At 37.3% G+C, this 24,443-nt stretch overlaps 2 protein-coding genes and 1 long non-coding RNA gene across 5 annotated transcripts in view; 1 reads left to right on the top strand and 2 right to left on the bottom strand.

Moving 5' to 3' along the window:
* Positions 1–13: 13 nt before the first annotated feature.
* On the bottom strand, positions 14–13,225 carry LOC114463745 (SRSF protein kinase 2-like). 2 transcript variants are annotated; one of them, XM_028447514.1, is made up of 15 exons: positions 13,144–13,225; positions 11,824–12,054; positions 9,416–9,524; positions 9,215–9,302; positions 7,848–7,935; positions 6,745–6,869; positions 6,463–6,634; positions 6,334–6,359; positions 5,256–5,312; positions 3,369–3,708; positions 3,157–3,254; positions 1,878–1,985; positions 1,718–1,787; positions 1,551–1,643; positions 14–364 (listed from the first exon to the last, which is right to left on the bottom strand). In XM_028447514.1, the coding sequence occupies exons 2-15, from the start codon at positions 12,032–12,034 to the stop codon at positions 180–182; spliced, it is 1,770 nt and encodes a 589-aa protein (XP_028303315.1). In that variant the 5' UTR covers positions 12,035–12,054; positions 13,144–13,225; the 3' UTR covers positions 14–179. The 2 variants fall into 2 exon arrangements, with proteins under 2 accessions (XP_028303315.1, XP_028303316.1); XM_028447515.1 differs by having other exon boundaries at positions 6,745–6,851.
* On the top strand, positions 12,295–23,483 carry LOC114463749 (uncharacterized). The gene is made up of 3 exons (XR_003674116.1): positions 12,295–12,482; positions 20,365–20,490; positions 23,264–23,483. It is a non-coding gene; the product is annotated as an uncharacterized LOC114463749 (long non-coding RNA).
* ccdc120b (coiled-coil domain containing 120b) overlaps positions 19,674–24,443 on the bottom strand; it is a 31,412-nt gene continuing 26,642 nt past the window's right edge. For both annotated transcript variants that reach the window (XM_028447512.1, XM_028447513.1), the window contains 2 exons: positions 23,253–24,284; positions 19,674–20,457 (listed from right to left, as the gene is read on the bottom strand). In XM_028447512.1, coding sequence (XP_028303313.1) covers positions 20,361–20,457; positions 23,253–24,284 — 1,129 coding nt within the window. In that variant the 3' untranslated portion in view covers positions 19,674–20,360. The remainder of the gene's footprint in view (positions 20,458–23,252; positions 24,285–24,443) is intronic.

The following is a 24,443-nucleotide window of genomic DNA, read 5'->3' as shown; positions in this document are numbered from 1 at the left end:
AATCAGAGTAGAAATGGGTTTAAATTGTAAAAAATATATATATATATTATTGGTTTCTTGAAGGCATCTGGCGACCTCCTCCCAGTGTCTCGCGATTTCAAATGGTGTCCTGACCCCAAGGTTGAGAACCCCTGAGTTTTTTCCAGTGGACATTAACAGTCCATGAGGCTGGTTTGTGTCTAAGAGGTGATCCAGGGGTGTTTCAGACACTGTGCAGCTGTGGCTCGTCTCTCTGGCAGTAGTTCCAACATGGTGGACAGAAATGAAGAGAACCAGAACGCTTCGTGCCGAGGCCACTCGTACTTATCCTGCAAAATCTCTGTCAGGCTCCAGGGTTTTAACTTGGAGATGTGTCGAAGTTCACCTGGACAAATGAAGACGTGCAATTATCAACCAGCTAGTATTAAGTAATCAAAATTAGCAACACCAATCAAATCTCCTCTTTTCCAGATATTGTCAGTTATCGGGATCATCATTGGTCCTAATCATGGTACCATGATCGTTTACATTTTAAAGGTCAATCCGCATTAATAACTATACATAAGGTCACAATGTGGACACGCCCAATTATTAAAAAAGTCACAATAAAATGTACAATAAGCATCTAATCCTGATGAAACTTGGTGTAATTTAAGAACCAACCCGACATAAGTTAAACCTTATAAAGATTAATCAATTACGAACCATTTTTAAACTGATCCAGAATCACTATATTGATCTGGAACCCCTCCAAAATTGAATGGAATCTTCCATGACGTAAGGTTCCTTAAAATTACAACACTAGCATAGTCTGAAGTGTTGTTTTCTCATCTGTATATAGTAATGTTCCTCCACTGCCTTACTATGTGCAATAATACACATCACTCATTGTAAAACCTTATTTACTGCTTATTCATATTTTCTGTGCTGTTATCTTGGCCAATATCTATTTTTTCTTTAATTTTATTTATTTATTCCGTAATTTTCATTTCTGTATTTGTTTGTTTGCCTGTTTTTAGCCCTCTGCTTGCTCTTTGTGTCTTTGGCTGCTGTAACATGTTAATTTCACCACTTTGGGATAAAATAAAGATGAATTCTAATCTAAATTGTGTCCAAATCTGTAAAGTACTTCTGACGTATTCCAAATAAATAAATAAATGCAGGTGAAAATATGAGCTCCTTGGCAAAGGTAATAAAAAGTACATTATTTTGATGATCGGTATCCTTTTATTTGGGTCATTATGCTGAATAAAGATCCTCCGATGTTAGTGAAGGTGTTGATCATTTTAGGCATGGGTCCCTGGGCTTCAGCATTATCTTTGGAGTTTTCCCTCTAACACTGTTCACCCCCAGGGTCATTACAGCAGATCATCTGATTGGTTAATGTTTCACAGGTTGGGGTAAAAATTAACCAAACACTTGCATGTAGGAGAATAGTTTTGGAGTAAAAGAAAGGGACCATAACATGAAGATCATGTGAATATGTTTGTATGGGGGGCAATAGTGGTTTAAAAAAGGACACTTTCTATTTAAAAAGCGTGTAGGCCTAAAGGATTGTTGTAAATTCTTACCTTTGTGATTGAAGTACCTTTTGGAATTCCTTCCTGAGAGAGCAAACTTAGTTGGAAGAGGTCCCAGAAGTTCAATGATGTGTGCGATGTGATCTGAGAGGAAACAAACACATATTATTATTATTATAGTATTATTTCCACTGATGTCAAAGACCAGACAAACGCACCTTCCTCACGAGTGTACGTGGCTCCTGACTGAGGGTCGAACAGATAATCTCCTGTGGCCAGCTCAAACGCCTCGTGTGCACAAAAAAAGAGAAATGCTGACCAAGCAGAAAAAACAGATTTACAGGAAACAACCCAAACCTCTGCAGGTGCACAGCTCACCATGCACGCCGTGCTCCAGATGTCTGCAGGTGTGTCGTAATCTGCACCAATCAGGACCTCGATAGAGCGATACTGACACGTCTGGATGTCCTCAGAGAAATGTTTGTCCTTAAAACACATAGAATGAGCTCGTGTTGCACCTTAAAACAACTTTTATCACAGCGGAAGCAACACAACCATGATTGTATCTGATCTGAGGGCCACATTTTCTATATTCATGTCAGCATTTACAATAATGACCAAAACAAGGGAGGTTTTTTTTGTTTTTCTGTTGCCATTTTGTGCTTTTGTAGTAATTTTTGTAGAATTTTGTGTATTTTTGTAATCGTACCATGTGTTTTTGGGGTCATTATTTTGTCCTTTTTGTGTATCTTTTTCTCCTTTTGTCCTTTTATGTATTTTTCAGTCATCGTTCTAAAGGCGACACCAAAATAAGCCTTTAAAGTTTAAAACTTTGAAAATTCACAACAAATTAACAACATGATTTTTACCTGAGCTACAGTGAGAAAGGCTATGTTCATGGATGAAGTGGTGGTTATTGGAGGTTTTTTTTATAGCCTTTAAAGCAAACATGGGCAACTGGGCCAACATGCAACACACAGTCCAAATAAAATTAAAACACACTCCAAAACACACAAAATTACAGAAAAATATACAAAACATCTGCAAAATTACACAAAATTACTCATACACACTTAAGTACAGAAAAATGTAGAAAACTACTTCAAAAAACACAATACGACAACAAAAAATATAGAGAACAACAACACAAATACATAAAATTACTCCAAAAATCAACAAAACAACCACAAACACACACACAATGAGAGAATAACAACAAAAATATGAAAAATTACTCCAAAAACAAATGTTATGACGACAAAAATATAAAAAATATATACAAAATTACAACAAAAATGCACAGAATTACCCGCAAACACACAGAATATCACTACAAAACTACACAGGATGACAGAAAATATTGAAACCAACAACTAAAATGCACTAAATTATTTTAGAAACCTACAAACCAACAATAAAAAACCACAAAAAAATAACAAGAAAAAACTGCACAAACCCTTTGTTTTTTCCTGTGTTAATGCTCAGATTGATCATTATATCATTATTCTAAATTTTGTCATGAATGCATTTTTGCTGTTTTTGTTGCAATGACAAATAAAGTTCTATTCCATTCTATAATGTGGCCCTCAGATCAGATCAATCACATTTATTTGACTTCCACTCTGACAGGTTTAAAGCTAAGTTTGATTTCACTCACCACCCAGCAGGCGTTTCCCAGGTCAGCAATCTTTATTATGATTTTATCAGCATTTTGAGCCTTTAGTAGATCTGGAAGAACATCTGAGTCACTGGAACCTTCAATAGAAAGGATTTACATTTTGATTTTGGTTTTATAATTCAGGTTAAATCTGAGCAACTATGGCCTGAATGAATGAATCACAGAAAAGAGCGGTTGGGTGAAAAACTGACCACATGTGGATGCTGGTGGAGGTGAAGCCTGAGGTAACACCACTGATCTGGAGCTCAGGGCTGGAGAATCTCCAGTGAAGTGTGAGCAAACAGAGTCTCTGTGGTAAACAGGACTCAGGTCCAGCCTGTCCTCCAACAGGAGGGTTCTTCTCCTCAACAGCAGGTCTGGAGCTGATGTTTTAATCTGACACGTGGAGCTGTGAGCACTGGAGGATGCTGTGGTATCTGCAGATGACGGGGACGCTTTGGGTTGTTTAGAATCAGAAGTTCTGGCCTGTGAATGCTGGCCTACTTTTTTCCCCCTCAGACGCCTCAGAGGACTCACGGGGATCTTACTGGACTGGTTTAGGTACAATTAGCAGGAAACAGACAATGATCATCCAAAAGTGACTTAGTTACACGGAGAGTTTAGACCAGTGGTTTCCAACCTTTTTTGGATCGTGACCCCATTTTGATATGAAAAATTTGTGGTGACCCTAAAGACATTATTTTCCTACAATCAGTTTTTGATCATGTTCTTACACTGCATTTTATTTGAACTAGATTTGAAAAAGTGAACGTATAGGATACAGTTAAGATTGTTTTATTTTGAAAAATAATAACAAAGCATTGAAAAGATGTATTTTTAACCAGAAATTGTCTTTTTTATCAATTACTTGACATTTCAGGTGACCCCATTTAAACTCCAGGCAACCTCACATGGTGTCACAAACCCAAGGTTGAAAAACATCTGCTATGGTAAACTGTACGGCTCATTGTTAAGCAAAGCCAGAATAAAAACACAATAATTGCATCATTGGAATGAATGATAAAATGAAGAAAGAATGAAGTAAAACACTTCAATGCATTCGTGTACAGGACTCCACATCCCACAATGCAATGCACAAAACTGTTCAGACAAATGTCAATAAGAGAGTGGAGATCAAAACCAACTTTCAAGCTGCAATTTAAAGCTTTTTTTTAATGCAAATGATCTTTGCTTTATCGATCTATGACAGTGGTTCCCAAACTTTGACTGTTGCCCCGCCCTTTGAAGAATAAAACATTTTCACAACCTTCCCATTGCAACAAAATTTCAACAAAATGGTTAAAAAAAATGTTTTACCTTAATTGAAAAAGGTCAAAATTGTTATTCTTCTTCTTCAAAATTCATAAAAAATAACATAAAATGTGCAATCACATACTGTATTTTAAAACAGTAATAAATAAGTTATTTGATCATGCTCAATAAATTGCTCAACCCCACATACACACGTGTCAAACTCAAGGCAAATCTGCCCCTTAAGAGCATCCAATTCAGCCCACAGAAGACAGTAAAAATGTCAGCGAAAACATGAATTATTGTGTAAAATACCAAATAATTCAGTTGCAGATATCTCAAATACACAAATGTAATTAAAACTTAACAATATTATTAGGGGCTCAAAGTTTTCCCATGCTTATATCACATGAATGCAGTCATTTTTGATAAAAAAAAATTATCTTGTAAGTTTTCTAAAAGTCTTGCAGTTTTTTAAAAAATCTTGCAATTTATCACAAATAATTCCAAATACTTACACAAAAATTGTTTTCAAATTCAATAATTTATGAAGTAAAGATCCTGCAGGGATTGATTTTGAAAACTAGGGCGCAATTAATGTTAAAATTACTCTTTTTCGTGCCTAAAATCTATGGCCCACTTGAGATCAAACTGTATTTGGCCCCTGAACTGAAATACGTTTGACACCCATGCTCTAATCTATGAGGCCTACCTTATGTTTTCATCTGATAAATTCATTATCATCTCAGTATTTTTAAACCAGTCACACAGAAACAGCAGTCTGACTAGCTTAATGCTTGTAGCCTATCATGTGGTGCATTGATCAAAGCAGAACAAGTGTTCCTTACCCACTCCCCCAGTGCGTGGAAAGCCCCCGTCACCTTCCCCAGTAAGCTGGAGAACCTCTGTGGAAACCACAGCACAAACCCAAACATTGTAGTCATGGCAGATAACACGAGTTACACACATTTTCAGGTCATCCCACGCATTTCAGTCTAAAGAAATTCTGAAATTTTCACCAATTGTTGCCTAATTATTCACTAGTCACACTGTACATTTTTAGTTTGATATGATGAATACTTTTTGAGATAAGGACAATTTAGTGAGGGGTTTTATGTGTTGATTTTAATGCTTCCTTATTTTTCTTCAATTTCAGCTTCCAATATCTCAGTATATCAAACTACATCACACAATACAATAACAATACTGTACATTATCATAAGACACACAGCTAAGCTACAATGGCCTCATGTAAAGGATTTTCAATATTGGTGAGTGGGGTAAATAACCCAAAGTTTTGGTCCTAAGTAAAAATGAAGAAGTTCCATAAAGAAAAAATGTTTTATATCCAAAGAAAAAGTAACCTTTACACTATAAATTAAAACAGATCAGATTTTTCTCACATTCCCAGATGCTGTTATGGGCCATTGTACAAGTATTTTTTCCAGATTTCAAGAGCGTGTCAGCCAAGAACCAATGCGTTTGTGTGACTAATCATTAGTGATGTGAACAGTCTATGTTCATAGCTCTAAGCTGATCAAAATACAGGGAGCTGAGACATATGCTAAGTAGTTTACTGAAGGCCCAAACATGTTCCAATTTTTAGGGGCTGGCATGTCCACCAGATAGGATGTATAACAGATATTTTTGTATATTCTGAGAGAATAAATAGAGCTGTATTATTATATGACATTTCAGTTTCCTATGTGATGCAGTTTCTGAGATATTAGAAGCTGAAAATGGAAGAAAAGCAAGGACGCACAAAAACTGACACATACATCACTCACTAAATTGGTCATATCTCAAAAAGCATTAATCTGATCAAACTAGAAATTTACAGAGTAACTATTGAATAATCATGGAACAATTGGTAAGAATTTCAGATGTGGGGCCATTTATTGAAATTCAATATTTTCACCTACTCACTTGTTTTTCTTGGGAACTTCTGTTCACTGGCAGGAAGTGATGGAATCAGCAGAAGAAGGTAAAAAAGAAGAAATGAAGGTAATCAGTGTTTTTTCATGTTCACCCATGATGACTCTGAGCCTGTTTTACCTGCAGACGTCAGGTCACATGCAGCAGGCGACCCCGGCAGCTGCCACAGTTTAGTGTCGCCCGCCAGCCTCTGAATATAACGCTCGTCCACCCTCAGGAGGATGTTTTCTGGCTTGATGTCTGTGTGAATAATCTTGCATTTAGTGTGTAGGTAATCTAAACCCTGCAAAACCTGTGACGGGGGGAATGAAAAATGAGTGACCACCCCTAAAGGAGCACAAAAGGAAAGCTTTGTTCACTAAAAGGCCTGAGTCAGGCTGAGGATGTAGAATATCAGCGTACCTGTGTGAGGACACTCTTCACACAGGGGAGAGGGAGGCCTGCGTAGTTGGATTTAATGATCCAGCTCAACAACTGATGACCCAACACTTCAAGAACCATGCACACGTCTGGAAGCCATTGAGGAGCTGAGGTGAAAGTAATGGATTACAAGTACTCACGTTACTATAACTGAGTTTTACTTTTATGGGTACTTGTCCTTTTTTTTGGAGCAGTAATTTTACTTGTTCTTCAGTCAGTTTTAAAAGCAGTAATTCATTCCATTTCTACACCTAACCATTACTGAGTAAATTATTATAGTTTGTGATTATTTTCTTTATTTGCAGTTCATGGTCTCATCAGGAACTTTGAACATAATCCATATCCAGAGGTGACAGTAATAGATTACAAGTAGTCACGTTACTGGAACTGAGCTTTTATGGGAACTTGTACTTTTTTTTAGTACATTTCTAAACCAGTAATTTTATTTATAACTTACTTTTAAAAGAAATAAAGTAATTCATTACATTTCTGCACCCAAAAGTTACTGAGTAAATTACTATTTTTTGTTTTAAAATGATCAACAGACATTGTGAAACTACAAAAATATGAAATCACCAGACAGCAATCAAATGCATCACATCATAGTCGACCAATCAGATTAAACGTTTCAGAGTTAATAAATGTATCTATACGTAGAGCCTATGAATTATTTTATATGAATTGAATTCATTGGTGTTATTTTATTTAAAAAATAATATTGACATTTTGTTGAAAATAAATTAAGTTGCAATTGTGCAAGATTGTGTCTCTTCCTTTTTAAGTTTATACATGAGATGTTTACTGCATGCAGGGGAACCGTGGCAACATTTATTACCAAGAATAAACATGAGAGGTGAAAATAACTAGTAACTTTTACTTTGAGTATTATTTAATTGAGCTACTTTCTACTTGTACTTGAGTATTTTATGTATGATTTACTTGTACTTGTACTTGAGCACAATTTTAATCAAGCAACACTACTTCTACTTGAGTAGGATATATCAGTACTCTTTACACCTCTGTCAAGGAGCCATCATCATCATCATCATCATCATCATCATTTGAGCATCTCCAGTAAAGGATACGTTCTCCATTCACTCCAGAGATCCTAAAGTCATCCACGAGCTGCACGATTCTCTCCCGTTTCAGATCTTTGGGATCGCTCTGTCTGACCTGAACATGTCAAACAAACAAAATGTTCAAATATATCTATTTTTAAAGACAAATCACTCAGTTTTCTCAAATACGTTTATCACAAAATGTTAGTGAATCAATATCTTACACAACAGAGGTGTCACACATACGACCTGTGACCCAAAAACAGTCACAGTTAACCGTCATTGGGCCACGTGCTCAGAGTCGACCTTTAATGTCACATTTCTCATCAAATGCAATCAGATTTGAACACTTTTGAAACAAAAAAAGTCAATAAAATACAAAAAGTTATAGTTTGGTCATTTATTTGAATAAGAAATAAACTTGATCATCATTTGATTGATAATTCATCTTTTGAATTTAGGCTCCAATTTATTTATTTTATTTATCTTCAGATTAAATGCATGCATACGTTACAATTCAGCCAGTTAAAACTAATCAAGTAAGCCAGACATAGGCAACTGGTGGCTCAGGGGCCACATACAGCCCTCTGCCCAATTTTATGCGGCCCCCAAAGTAAATGTACCAAATGAAAAAAAAATACATAAAACAAGACCAAGAATACATTAAAAGACAAGAGAAAAACACAAAAAATACTCCAAAAACATACAAAAGTACTACAAAAATGAACAAAACATCAACAGTCATACACAAAATTACTCATAAAAATATACAAAATGATAGAAAATGATTACCAAAGTACACAAAAAGACAAGAAAAACAGGAAATATAAATCCGCAAACCCACAGTACTAAAAAACAAGCAAAACAACAACAGAAATACACAAAAAATAGTTTAAAAAAATGCAAATTATGACTCCAAAAAACATATGTTTTACAGAAAAAAAAAGAAAAGGACTACAGAAATGCACAACATGCTTCACAACGAGCAAGACAACAACAAACATACACAAAATGACAGGAAAACACACAAAATTACTATAGAAATCTTTGTTCTTTCCTGTATTAATGCTCAGATCAGTCATTATTCTAAATGCTGACGTTAATGTTGATCATGTGACCCTCCAATCAAACAAACACGTGTTTTCGGCCCCGCCGTGATAAAAGTTGCCTAACTCTGACATAACCATTGTTGTATTGATTTTAGCCGTTGTTTCATTGGGTAATATCTGTTTATTTTTAAGCCAAATGAATGACAACCATTGAAATTATTATCATTATCAGATAGATATTGATTTGAAAAGTTTTTTCTTTATGTAACCAGGTCACTGTTTGACAGCCCTGATGAGCAGACGCAGTAAAAAGACTAAATCCAGACATTATTCAGACACACTGACACATTTGAGTAGCTTGATTTCATCCAGGGCCGTCTCTGTGAACATCTGAGCGCTCTTCACCACCTTCAGAGCCACAAACCTCCTCGTCCTAAACATGCAAATAATCACAGAGTCACTGAGTTATTCATTATTTCTCACAATGTTTGCTGGTTATTATGGTTTATACATAAACATACAGGTAACTAGTAGTCTTGTACTTACTCCATATCCCAGCAGAGCCACACAGTGGAGAAATGACCCCATCCCAACTTTTTTATCACTTGGTAACGATCAGCAAATATGTCTCCGATCTCCACTGGGTAGTACCCCCCTGGAGGGAATGAGGAGAAGATTGAGATCAGTCCATTCCAAATCTGTGTACCCTTCTTTTTTTGGTTATTACATTTTAAAACCAAATCAAAATAACAAATAAACAGTGTGGTTATTTTGTTTTACTGACTTCGAATATCAAAGACCAGACAAGCAGCGTTTTTCTGTTTTAAAACAAATCTTGCAATGTTTGGTTTGTGAGATATTTGGATATTTAAGGGAAACTTTGGATGAGAGCTTCATGTTTTAATCTTACCACACAGAGTGGACCCACAGACGGGGGCAGACTTTTACTCCCTGATAAAAAAAGGAGCAAAGCATATGTCACATTACTGATGAACTGGTGAAATGAAACGTTATTAATACATGAATACATCAAAACTAAAAAGCGACACACAATATGTGTTTAAAGGAACAAGAGGTGGTGTAATGAATCTACTAGTGATCCTCGTTTCTTGTGATCAACTTCTGTCTGTGTTGACGGCTGTCGTTAGTGGCTAACGGTATTATAACGTGCAAAAAAGTTTTTTACTGTCCTAAAAAAAGCTGTAATTGTTTTTCCAAAAGTGTCAAATGGTAGAAGTTCTAACGTCTATTGTTCCTCACACTGATAGTCAGTCACCAGTTTATCTGGATACTATTTGGATCGTAACACCGAGAAAAACAAAACATAAACGTGAGCAGCTTTTTACGAGCTAAAACATCCACAGACTGAATGAAAACATGAGCAGGACCAGAAAACTGATGAAATAAATCCTAAACAGTCCTATTGTGTGAGGAGACCTGGTCCAGGACCTGGAGAGGGAAACCAGGTGTAGTGGACTTCAGTTCTCGCTCTAATTTCCCCGTAAATATTAAAATATCACACAAACAAAACAAGATGTGTTTTAAAACAAAAAAAACTCTGCTTATCTGGTTTATGATATTTCTGTTTAGGTTTGAAGTCAGTAAAACAAAGTAACGTTTGTTATTTTGTTTTGGTTTTAAAACAGGATAACCAAAGAATGGAGGGTACACAGATTATTCCAGCTCCGTGTGGGTTTGGGTGGTTCACAAAAATAAATATCAATACATTTGCCAGATTGCTTTTTGCATAGTTCCAATTGATGTTGTAAGCATCTGTTACCAAAAATTAGCTCACATTTAGGGCGTGGCACACTTTTTCACAATGTTGCCATTTTTTCTATTTTCAGGTATAGTGTTTGAACTGTTCTAATGTTCTTACTCATTTAGTATAAATAGAGGGAGAAACTATTAATCACCATATTTACCTTTAAATCATTCAAGTTTCTGATATCTGTGAAAGTTACGCATTCTTTGGTTGAACAATAAGAATAGTGAAAAATTGTGTCACCCTTTCCTGACGTTACATTGGCTCCATTATTAGGCCGGGCTGCCGCGTTCAAAACGCCACTCACTCTGTTCTTCTTTTGTTCTCGCTGCTCCTGTCATTTGTGAACGGATCGGGCTGAAATTTGGTAGCTATAATCTATGGACGTGTACGCATTGACGCAATTTTTGATTTGGGGCCCCAAAAAAAAAGAAAGTCAATTACTAATTTATTTGCGACTCAAATATTACGACGGGTGGTAATACCAAATCATTGGCACATACCAATATAAGAATGGGGCCCATTGCCCCGTACGTGTCACGGGGGCGTCAGAGGGCCCCATTTTTTAAGTGACTACTCCTCTGTTAGTTCTCATTAGATCGGAATGGAGTTTGGTATAAATACTCTATGAATGAATATGATGAGATGCTCGGAGCCCTTAATGGGACCCAGGGGCCCACCCTCCATTTCCGGTAATTTCCTAATTTATGGGAACATAGTCGTGTGATATATTGTTTCAAAGGTAATTCATTGTAGATTACGATTATGCCTCGCGCAATTTAATTAGGGGCCCAAGGGCCCACCCCCCTTTTTTTTGGCAATTTCCATCAGTCGTTTACTCATTTATCTGTGAGTGAAATATTGTGACAGTTGGTGGTACCAAATCATGGACACATACCAATATATGAATGGGGCCCATTATTCCGTATGTGCCACGATTGACATGGATATTCTATAAGCGGATGTCTAGAGCCTCTCGGAAACCTTTTTTCACTTGGTGGAACCGAGTCATTTGACTGAATTCTCGGGTACGTGGTACGTGCTCTTTGGCGTGGAGACGTTCCGCTGGCCCGGCCGTAGTTCATCAGAACTTGTTGGTACAGATGTTGAAAATGTCAACATGAACAAGGCAAAAATTTTACTTATACCATCATGTTGTGAACCACTATAATGTGCGTATTCTTCCTACCTATCCCATAGTCTTCAGGATCCTCCTGTTGCTCGTCTAAACCACCCAGAGGCTCCGGTGGATGGAAGTGATTCTGCTTCACGGAAACATGCTTCCTGTGGTTTGGGTTTCCTTTTGGCTCGTTGGAAGGTTGAAGACCGTGTTCCACAGCTGGATTAGCAGAGCTCGGCGTCAACAGAGATGATATGGCAGCAGCGTACGAGGATGACATTTTGAATGTTTAACTCAGAGCTGAAAACAAAGAGCAGGAAAGTAGCAGCAGCAGAAATATACAATCAAACACATGAGTTTCTCTGTTGGCTGTTTGTGATGGCATTTTCAGTGCTGCCTCTTGCTGAATGAGTAGCTATGTGTATATTTAGCTGGAAGAATGGCACGTCAGCATAAATAGCTCCTGACACCGGTCCAGCTGCAGTTGAACTTTTCCTGAGATTGCTACAGAGCAGGAGCTGCTGCTGACGGCCCTGAAAGTCATTTAAACCCACATATAGCAACAAAACGACATCCATATACCTGTGGTATCATTCATTCAAAGCTAAGGGATCATTAGAGCTAGGGTGTGGAGACATAAGTTAGAAAATGTGGATATTTCATTAGTTGTTTTGGAAAAATGGACAGTTCGCCATCATTTTTCCAGCCGACATGTTGAACATAAACAGGTGAGTGGGAAACATGTCCTTTTTTAAAACATATTTTGGTTCAAAGGCGAAATACAAACCACTTTGATTTCAAATCGGCCACACAATTTAGGCGGGAAAACAAGCAAATTCAACATTATTCAGCCCTATAAATATATGTAAAGTAAAACAATTTACTGGCAATATTACATTAAATCTTAAAAAAATATTTTTTCGTGACCAATTTTTATTCAATTTGGGAAACAAATTGTGGAATAATTTTAATAAAATTTCAGGGTTTTAGAAAAGACAAAGATTTTTTTTTTGCAATTAAAAATGACAAGGGAAAGCTGTGCACTCTGGCAAATATTATTGATATTCATTGAATTCATGTATTTGTAAGGGCTGAGATATCTACAACTGAATTACTTGGTAAATTTATACAATGATTCATGTTTTCTGTCATTTCAAATTTGATACTCTAAAGGGCCGGATTTGTCTCCCGGGCCTAGATTTACCTCTTTTTTTAAAAAGCAGAGCAATGACTTTACTACATTTAGCAAGCACGACCGACATGTAGTAAAAAGCCATGTATATGTAACTAATCTGAGTGTGTGTGTGTGTGTGTGTGTGTGTGTGTGTGTGTGTGTGTGTGTGTGTGTTCATTAATGGATACACATGAAGCCGGGAAAATAAAACCAACCTGGAGCAAAGTCCTCGTGTTCTGTCGGTCTGTCCCAGAGAACGAGAATGGAGTCTGATCCATAAATAGCAGAGAGTGTGTGTGTGTGTGTGTGTGTGTGTGTGTGTGTGTGTGTGTGTGTGTGTGTGTGTGTGTGTGTGTGTGAGACACTCAGCATGTTGACACGTCTATTTGAAGCTCACACGGAGGTCTCTGTAATTTATTTATTTGTATTTTATTTTTATATATATATATATATAATATTATACTAGTGAGCATTATAGGCATGATTCCACTCCAGGAGTATCAGGGAGAAGCTTCAAAGGATAAACTGCTCAATGAATTCCTCAGACATTCACCGGTCATGGGCAACGCCGCCCTTCCCACCACCAGCACATAGAGCATATCACTGGCAGATAAGAGAACGTGCTGATATGAAGTAGAAAAGGATGGACTAACAGACAGCACACAGACACTAATCATGGCAACACAAGAGGCCAGGGTTTAATATATATTTACAAGAAAAAATGCTTTCAAACAGATACAATATAAAGAAAACAGTTCAAATAAACAAAATGTACCTGGACGTTACATATCACGTATTCCAGATTAAATTGAGTAATAAATAATTGTATTTTTAGATTACTGAGAAGAGCAAGGGCTTTGCTGTTTTCTGTTTATTTACCTTAGATTCAATAACTGTTAATAAAAGTAAAAATAAGTAAAAGGAAGCCCATATTTGTAAATAAAAAGTTTAAAATAAAGTAAAAGGTTGTATACTGCATGCAAAAAACATCCTCCAACTACAAAACAGGACATTTTGTGTGGAAAATTAGTGCCAAATGTCACAGGACAGATTTTAGGTACAACAAAAAATATTTAACAACAACAAAAAACTGTAGATCCAAACAGAAATGCCAATAAACTTTGCAAGAAATGTCCCGTTTTGCACTTGAAAGACATTTATTGTAATTAAAGCGTGTTTTTGTCTGTGTAAAACATAATGAATTTGTTTGATAGGTACTGTTCTTATTTGCAAAAATGAAATGCATTAGTTCGTGAATGATGTTTTAAAAAATCACACAGTTTGTTAATTGTTGGGCGTGAGTAAAACTGATCAATAAATAAAATGCATAAAAGCAACAATTCTTTATTCTTTAACAATTATTATATATTACTTGCAAAGCAATCTGTTCCGTCGTTTGGTTTGTAAATGCTGATTTGATGCTTGAATTCTTGACCAGGTCTTCATTGCAAATAAGAATTGGTTTTCGATGATTAACCTTGTTTAATAAATGTAAAATGTAATCAAATAAATTTGTATTGTTGTACAAGAAATGACTCCTATGGATTGTAAAAATAAAATAATATTAATAAACATGATGTAATTCTTACTGTTGATTGAAATAGAAAAATCTTTTAAATTGAGCAATGTTAAATAATGTGACAATGACCACTTTATTTTTTTGTATTTTGTTTGATTCCAACATGACATTTTATTAAATAGTATGAACGCACGTCCTCATACACAGCATTGAACAGGTCTGAGCACGCTCAATAAACCTGGAGAGAAAACGAGAAAAGAAAAATACTGTTGCACCTAAATAACTTTCTTTTTATTAAAAAAAAAAGATTGCTTACTAACACATCACATGGCTGAATGGCATGGTTTGAACACACACACACACACACAACCAAATCGCACACTGATGAGGAGTTACAGTAGATAGCTACAAAACATCATAGGCTCATAAATATAGTATAGTTTGAATACATTTGCTTTCGGGCTGGGTTTTATATGAATTATTTTAAGCGTACAGAGTACAATATATGAAAAATACCTTTGTGTGATCCCCATTGCACAGCCGTTTGGTCTTTGATTTTAGGTTTCAATGAGCCGCGCTAAGCTCGGAGATGAAAACACATCAAACATGAAAGGAAACCAAGTCACATTCCACGGTTGTGTGCTACAGTTTAGCGTATATAAAAAAAATATCCCTTATGAAGCACATACAAATTAATAGTACATTCAAATGAGTCCCGAGATGATCGAGAGTTACAGTAAACACATGACGAAAAGAAAGGGAACAACGATGCTCGTACTTTACGCATCTTTAAAGGTTTGTTTCGTGGTTCTTTTAAAAAATAAAACCAATATTTCACAAAACACTGATATTAGCCGTAGCATCCTGACCACAGACGCTGGATATCATGACGCAAGAGTCAAACTCAAGGCGCAGGGACCAAATCCGGCCCTTTGGATCATCCAATTCTGCCCGCATGAGAAAGTAAAAATAACAGAGAAAACAAAGAATCATTTTGTAAATGAAACGCAACAATATTTGCAGGGACTCACAGTTTTCCTGGTGCTTAGATCGCATGATGGCGGTCATTTTTAATGTTTAAAAAAACTCAAAATTCTTACAATATACTTGGTTTTTCCCCAAATTATTACATGAATTAAGTAGAAATTGGTCACAAATCAAGGAAATTCAAATTAAAGAACCTGTTGGGAATAATATCTGTCACTTATTGCTTAGATATAGTCAGTTTCTTACATATTTTGTATTTTATGTATAGGTAGAAGTGCAAACTAGGGCACAATAATGTTGAAATTACTAGTTTTCCCGTATAAAATCTGTGGACCCTCTTGAGATCAAACCTTTCTAAATTTGGTCCCTGAACTAAAATGAGTTTGACACCCCTGCATTAGAAGGTTTGACCATTAAAAATCATTCTCTCTTTAGTTTTATTTTAAATACATTTCACAGACAAAAACAATGAATCTGCAACTTCAACATTCAAAAATCTCAAATCTTGGCAACTAAATTCTTGCCAAAAAATAAAACCTTATATGTATTTAAAAGCCACTGATAAGTCCTGAACGATTTTAAATATGTGAAAATCAGAAGTTTATTAGAGAGGTAAATGAGGCCTAAATTTCTGACTAGAAATAAGACGGACTGATGTCCAGGTGTTTGCAGGTGTGAGACATTGGAAAACAATTTCAATCAGTGAGGTAAGTCTATGGGCCTGTACTATGAAGCTGGATCAGTATATCCTGATATCTCTCCGTTAGCTTCACTTAACCAAACATTCTATATCAGAGAGAAGCTGTACTACAAAGCAGGATATAAACACGTTCACTTAAGACAGATGATGTCAGACTGGCTACGTGCGCGTTCACATTAAAGACCAAAAACAACACTGTTGCTAAAGAAAAAGCAGGAAGGAAAGAATGCAGGCAGATAATTGATGACTATTAATACTTAAATTAGTGAGATTATACAATATTAATTGATGGGACAATAAACAGATGCTCTAATCAGTTTGACTTTATTAAGGCTCAGACCTTGTCTGTGGCTCTGATGCTGGTTCATACAGATCAGCCTACACCATAAGGTGGACAATATCTGTATTTTATATTATCTTAGAGGACTGAGGCTCTCTGCGTCACTACAGACATGAATGTCACATGTATATATATATATATATATATATATATATATATATATATATATGCATATTTCCTATAGGATGTCATTGGTAAAGGATAAATATTCTCTCTCCTGTCAGCATCACATCAGATCTACACAAAAACGTGTTCACAATGAGCCTCCTTTTATTGGACAGTTAGTTTTCTAAGAGATCTGATTGGTCAGGAGGCGGAGCTTTAGTACTCGCTCAGATCCTGTCCAGAACAAAACCTGGTCCAGACCAGGTTAGTCGTTCAGCCTAAGTTACCATGGTGATTTACCCTGGTAAGAAATAAACCAGCGTCGTAGTACAGGACTAAGCACAATAAGAGGAAATCCGGCTTCGTAGTACAGGCCCAAAATGTTTGAAGTCAAACTACAAGATGAATTAACCAGGAACAGTTCACAGTTCTTCTCTTTATGATCACATTAATGAAGTTGAATAATAGCAGATCAGTGTTGGTCTTTACTGGTTTTAAAGGAAAAGAGACACGACCAAAATGTGTTTCAAAATGTGACACCAGGACAGGTCTCAGTACTACAGCACTAGTACCAGATACCACAGCACATCGTGGTAGAATGAGTCCATGTCTCTTTTGTCTAAATATGAATCAGTAACACAATATTAGCAACGAGGTCAAGATGCTACGGCCTACAGTTCATTGTGGCGTTGCATAAGTTGGAGAAGAAAAAAAACATGAGTCCAGTTTCTTTACGACGTGGAAATATGAAGTGTCGTCTAAACTCCAGCAAGCACAACAAATATCAGCCAACGGGAATTCTTAGAGTAGAATAGAGTTTAGCTGGTATGAGACCAGCTCACACCACTGGATCATTGGATTAAATATTCATCATGAGGTTAGTTTAGGGATCACATTGTTAGCATGGGATAGAACGTTAGTTAAAAAAAAAAACCATCAGTACAATCCACACTATATACAGTACAAGCTAGCACTCAGAATGTTTCTGCACCGTCATCATTAACCCTGTCTGAACTTCACTGTCTGTCCATCATGGTAACAACTGGATGGGGAATTAAGGCGTAAGATGTTGATAAAGTGCTCCGTATGACACTAACATCCCTCAGGGCTCAATGCAGGACAAAAAAAAAATGTGAGAGATTGACTGTCATACAATCCTGTGGGAAAGCTACATTTAGAAACCCGAGCCGACTTTATAACTTAAGACATTGTTCCATCACATCCCCCCCCACCACCCCCCTCGCTGCATGACATCATGTGATGCTTCCAATTTAATACGAGCACGTTTATATGATCTAAACACACTTCAGTGTCATTATTTTAGGCACTCCTTTCTGCTACACCGGTACGCTACGTTTTATCAAACGCGAAGAATACAAATGGTTGTAAAAGTAAGAGCAGAAAAAGGGAGTGAAGAAGCTTTTTCTACTTCGTATAAGTTCACCAACACATTCACTGCTATGTATCAGTCCTTAATAAAGGGATCCCCCACTCATTTTACTAATGTGGCCTAAAATATTTGAAATGTACTTATTGGAAGATACAGTATATGCATAACAAAACACATTATTATGCACCATCATGGTTTGATTAACTTCTTTTTTTTTTTTTAAATGGAACTACTTTAGAGTTTTAAAGGCTGTGTTCCACCATCATTACATCACCTGATTGATGATGTCACACGGCCCCACTGCCTGTAAACATCCCAATGTTTTCTATTGAAGTGAAACATTCAGCCTGATTTTTATATCATTTAACTTTTGAACTTATGCTGCTTTTGGATGCTCTAAATCACATGTGTCAAGTACAGTATCATATAATAATAATAATAATAATAATACTGTATATAATTTGAGAATGTATCACAAAGATAATAAGTGCAAATCTAAATCACATATGTTAAACTATAGGCCCGGGGGCCAAATCTGGCCCTTTAGAGCATGTAATTCGGCCGGCAGGAGAAAGTAAAAATGACAGAAAAAAACAAATATCATCGTGTAAATAACAAAATAATTCAGTTTTAGATATCTCAGCTCCTCAAAATACACTTTGATACAAATGTAAAATTTTCCCACACTTATATTAAATGATGATGGCATTAATTCTTTAAACTCAAATTGATCTCCAAATCTAAATAATTGTTCATAATATCAAGGAAATGTAAGTGAATTTAAGTTTAGGGTCACTTAATGCTAGGATAATGTCAATGTCATATACTTTATATGTAATTTATAGCTGGAAGTGCAAACTAGGACATAATAATATTGAAATTGCTCTTTTTCCAACCGAATCTGTGGCCCACTAGAGATCAAACTGGCCTGTATTTGGCCCCTGAACTAAAATCAGTTTGACACCCCTGCTCTAAATAACCAGGAAAAGTTAAATGTCTTTTGTTTACGGAAAGACGAGAAAAACAGTTGTAACCTGAAAAATTATCTATGACCACAGGGGCCGACAGTTCCAACTCTGTGGTTTGGTAATAGACAATGAAGCAGAGAAGAGGAGCTCTCCTAAGGGACCTTTACTCTCCCTTAAACAGTGCGCTGACACGCTCTGGTGGATGAGGTTAGCGAGTCCTTCAACAGTCCGTGATTTACTCGACATCTTTAACTTTTTCTGATTATTTAGCACAACCAAAAGCAGCTCAAACTGGCATTTTAAAAAGTTAATAAAAATGAATATGGTGCAAAAAAATGTGTTCTGTTAGTCATAGATCTTCTAATGAGGACAATTTAAAAGTTGTGGGCCCACATAAAATATTAATACCAATATTTTCATGGATAAGGAAGCCTAACAAGGTAACCAAAAGATAAAAAACACATTAAATGATAGATAATATACTTAGTGTATTTTACAGCTGATTTATAACATGGGTCAAAATAAATCTGTTATCATAAGAGATGCTAACAAAAACTTAAGGTTACATTTTATGAGGTTATTTATGAATATGGCTCAGTCATTGTGATTAATTGTAATTGAACTTTTGTAATTGACAACGTAATTGTAATGGACTTTAAAGGAAAATAATAAGTGTATTTTTAGTTGTAATTTGAAAAAAAGCCAGTCATCATAATCATAATTGAGCTGTAATTGAACACAAAAAATTGAAGATGTAATTGCAATTAAAAAATGTAATTGACCCTAACCCTGGGGCCATGTGACATCATCAACCACGTGATTTCAAGATGGAGGAACACAGGCTCGACAACTCTTAAGTCAATTTTTAAGATAATAAAATGAATATATGGTGCATTATAAGTGTTTTTAGATCTACTAATAAAAGGCCACATTTGTAGAAACAGTGGAGGATCCCATTTAAAAGGAAGGGAGCCCATACAACATCATTGTATATCACACATATACACAGCAATAAATTACCTCTTTAATATAACTGTTCTTTATATCTCAGAAGATACAAAATAGTCATTTAAGTCGTATATATATATTCTGTAAAAAAGTATATCTGTGGAGGCTTATTTAGGAAGGATCTCACTGTGGTTACTGAACGTTGAGCAGCAGCAGCAGCACGGCCTGGTTCATTCTCTGCACCAGTGCACACCCACAGGTAGGACACTGGGCCAGGAGGTGGGTGCATACTGGTCATAATGTATCTAACTGGGAGCTGGGCCAAGGCTTTAGAAAACTGTACAGCTACAGTTTGTCATTAGTCATTTTAGTCCAGTCTCTTTCTGCTGAGGTTGGCACGTTACACTTTGTTGTTGAGGTCACATAGTTTCAGTGTGTGTGTGTGTGTGTGTGTGTGTGTGTTATATCTGCTGTCTCAGACCAGGGTACCCGGGTCTGTGCTGGATTCCTTCGAGGTCACCTCCTGCATCTGTGGATCTGGATTCTCCTGATAAAGCGAGAACTCCATCGTCCTGAGAAAGCAGAAGCACATCATCACTCACATGGTTCGTATTTTAAAAAAGACAACTTTATTATAAAATTATATTATTATATAAAACGGTTGAGAGTGAAACATGAGTGAATCATTTCTATACAGACATTGCTTTTATCACAGCAGGGGCCACAAAAATGTGATTTTCTGTGATCTGGGGGTCACATTATTAACATTCATATCAGCATTTAGAAAAATGGCCAAACTAAATATGAACACAGGAAACAACAAAGAGTCTGTTGTATTTTCATGGCTGTTTTGTGTATTTCTGTGTGTTTTTCAGTCATTCTTGTATGTTTTTATTGTCGTTTTGTGTATTTATGTTGCTATTGTTATTGCTTTGTGTGTTATGAGTCATTTTGTGTATTTTGGAGTCCTTTTTGGTATGGTTTGGTTTTGTATATTTTTCTGTTTCTTTTATTTGTAGTCATCTTTTGTGTTTTTGGAGTAATTTCCATTTCTGAAGTATTTTTTTCTGTATTTCTGATGTCTTTCGTGTATTTTTGCAGTTTTTTGTGTATTTTTCCGTCATTTTATGCGTTTTTGGAGTTGTTTTGTGCAAATGGAAGTGTTATATTTTATGTTTCATTGTATAGTTTATCGTATATTTCCTGTCATTTGTGTAATTGGTATTCTTTTATGGTGACAATTAAACATTCTGTCCAGGGACTGCAGATGAAAAATAGACTTTTTGGCTAATTCCTGTATATTTTCCATATTGATATTAATGAACACTGTCTCTGTTTAGTAAACCAATAAATGAAAATCAAATGAAATAAATGAAAATGTGCTTTGTTAAAACAGGCATTGAGAGCCAGTAAAAACATTCAAAGTGATCCTTTTCAAACTTTCATTCTTCATTTGTAGACACTATGTTTCAGATGATAACCTGGTAACAGTGGTAAGGGCTCCCTCTACTGGGACTGGGACTCACTACAGCAAGAACCATCAAATATCTGATTTTCTTAATTGTAAAGGTAAAACATTATAGATTTCATGTCCCAGGCCTCGGTTTTACTAGAGAAGAGAAGTGAGGCTTTTAGCACCGCTAACTTTATATAGAAGCACAAATCCAGCTCTTTTTGTTTAGTTTTCTTCCATAATGATACACTGTGGGGGTATTCTATGAATCTAGATCAGGGGTGGCCAATCCTGGTCCTCAAGAGCCACTATCCAGCATGTTTTAGATGTTTCCCTCTTCCAACACACCTGATTGAAATGATTAACTCATTATCAAGCTCTGCAGAAGCCTGATAACGATCCGTCACATTTCAATCAGGTGTGTTGGAAGAGGGAAACATCTAAAACATGCTGGATAGTGGCTCTTGAGGACCAGGATTGGCCACCCCTGATCTAGATTACCTCTTTTTATCGCGCTAACTTTCGGGATTTAATCAGTGTGTGCTGTCCTGCAAACCACGCTGAAGCTTAATCACTATGGCAATAAATGCTGAACGGCTAACCTGGTTTTGATCTGGCTTGGATGTTAATCCTTTCATTAACCAATGACATCCTTTAGGAAAGATATAGATATTATTATGATGGACTGATCTACAGTCAGCTGATGAAGCCTGTGAGTTGATCGTATGCGCAGACGGCTGAAGTCATTAATTCATTCATTCATTCAAACGCTGAAGCTGACATTATCAGCAGGAACATGCACATCCCAGTGTGTGTGATAGTCTACTTGAATAGAAACACGTGTGTGCTGTAACAAAGTTTAACTGCAGAGCGCTGTCTGTTTATCATCCAATGGATTAATATCATAAATAATCTTGCGCTGTTGCGCATTCACAGTGTCAGCGGCTTTCTCATTCCTGCCTTTTCTGTAACAACAAGGTTGTCTTTGGTCTGAATTAAAGATTTTAATTTTTCATCATTTTAAACTTCAGTAACCTGGTCATTACCAAGTTATGAAGTGGATCAGATCTGAGCGAGTATAAAAAGACTTGTAAAGACTCTCAGTCTGCCAGTTCTCTCCATTGATTGGTCAGATGCTGCAATCTCCACCTCTTTCATGTGCACATGCACGTAATGACTTTGCTTAAATTAGCGTGTTGTGATCATAGGTGATTGACGTTCATAGTACAGCTCCTGTCTGACAGGGAATGTTTGGTTAGTTGAAGCCAGCTAACGGAGATTAATCCAATCTAGAATCGTGGCATAGGCCCTTTGTGTTTTTGAAATAATTTTGTGCACTTATATAGTTGTTTTGTGTGTTTTTCGGGTCTTTTGTTGTCATTTTGTATATTTTTCTGTAATTCTGTGTAGTATCGTTTTTTTGTTATTGTGATATGAGTGATTTTGTATATTTTTGGAATCATTTTGTGCGCTTACGTTGTTGTTGTGTGTGTTTTTGGAGTCTTTCTGTTGTTGTCATTTTGTATATTTTCATCTAATTCTGTGTGGTATTGTTTTTGTTTTGTTGTGTTAAGAGTGATTTTGTATATTTTTGGAGTCATTTTGTGCATTTACTTTGGGAGACGCTCAAAATTTAACACTGGGCTCCTGGGCCGTCAGATGCTAATGTCTGGTGTCAGTCTGTATACAAAGGACAAAAATTAGGACACTTGTTATTAGTATTTTGGTCAGGTGATGCATATTGTTCAGAGATAATCAACTTTTTGTTGGAAAGAGTAGAAATTCTTATGTTTGCAATTGACGGACGCATTCTAAAGATGCACTCTTTACAGGTGAAGTGTCTGTTTGCATCACTGTTTGTGTTTTAAATCTAAAATCAACAAACAAATACTCCCATAAACAATCAATATTCACCTTCCATGCAGCGGGTGACCGTGGAAGCTCGCTGACTGGGACATCTGTGGCCTCTGTGGATTAGCGGGCTCACCTTGAACGGACTGGGCCTGGTGAACCAGAGGGTGAGGGTGTGAGAGACGAGAGATTCCCGCCTCGTGGCCCTTAGGGGCAGCGCTGGGATAGCCCAGTGCATTCCTTAAATACCAGTCCCTGAGCCCCTCCAGTGCCAGGGCTTTATGGAGACTTCTAGTCGAGTCTTCTGGGGTCGGGAGAGAGAACTGTGGGGGTCTGCGGCTGAAGGAAGGGCCGCTGAGCTCCGGCTGGTAGGGGTGCAGGTTTGGGATGGAGGACGTGCTGGTTCCTGTGGGCGGGGCCTCGCATGCTGACAGCAGAATGGCGTCCTGAGGATGTTGCTGCAGAGGAATGAAGGGCCCACAGGACTTGGTTCTGGTGACTTTGACTCTACGCAGCTCTGCCTCTGAGCTTCTCAGCACCATGGGGCTGTAGGGGGGGGCGGCACTGGGGAGGTGAACCTGGGAATGGGAGAATCCGTTGGCGTGTGGAGGCATCGCTGCAGTGGAGGAGCGAGGGGACGAACCGTCCTGCCAGATTCTTCCTGTGGACTGGTACAGATGCTGCTGCACCTGAATCCTCTGCTGTTTACCCCAGATGTAGTCCATTAGTAGCTCATTGTAGCCCCCGCTGGTCACCCTCCCACCCATAGATAGACGCATTTTGGCCTGATCCACAGAACTGTCCACCTGGCCCTCCAGGCCGTCCAGATGAATGTGTCGCAGTTTGCCGTCGGTCAGCGTCTCTGAGCTCTTGTAGGGTCCCCCTCGTTGGGGCATCCCGTTTCTAGGAACTGGGTCATCAGGGAGGCTCGATCGGTCCAGTAAGGCCTCAGAACTGTTGCTACGTCGGGCTCGAGAGCTGTACGGGCAGCTCCTACGGTCGGAGGCGGAGCCTTCCTGTGCCAGAGGAATCATGTACGGCACGTCTAAGCTGCCTGACCACGGCTTCACACCGTTACCGCTCGCTGTGTCCGACCTGCAGCAGAAACACACACAACAGCATCAATTATACCTGAAATAATTCAAGCATTGTTTTTAACAGACTAGCTAAGCATCCCCGTGCTGTTTAATTAGCCTCCAGCAGCTAAAGTGAGTGCAAGGAAAATGATGCCACTCAACAAAGCACTTCAAGCGT

This window comes from Gouania willdenowi, chromosome 5 (assembly GCF_900634775.1).
Source record: "Gouania willdenowi chromosome 5, fGouWil2.1, whole genome shotgun sequence".
Taxonomy (NCBI): domain Eukaryota; kingdom Metazoa; phylum Chordata; class Actinopteri; order Blenniiformes; family Gobiesocidae; genus Gouania; species Gouania willdenowi.
Note: the sequence above shows the minus strand (reverse complement) of the source record. Positions and strands in the feature narration are given on the sequence as shown.

Bases quoted from the DNA above. Each gene is read 5' to 3' on its own strand.
- LOC114463745 (XM_028447514.1), bottom strand. From the start codon at position 12,034: ATGTCATCCTCGTACGCTGCTGCCATATCATCTCTGTTGACGCCGAGC. The intron at 1,788-1,877 runs GTGAGCTGTGCA...TGTGCACACGAG, and splicing joins TCTGGAGCACGGCGTGCATG to GCGTTTGAGCTGGCCACAGG. The intron at 1,644-1,717 runs GTGCGTTTGTCT...GTTTCCTCTCAG, and splicing joins CACGTACACTCGTGAGGAAG to ATCACATCGCACACATCATT.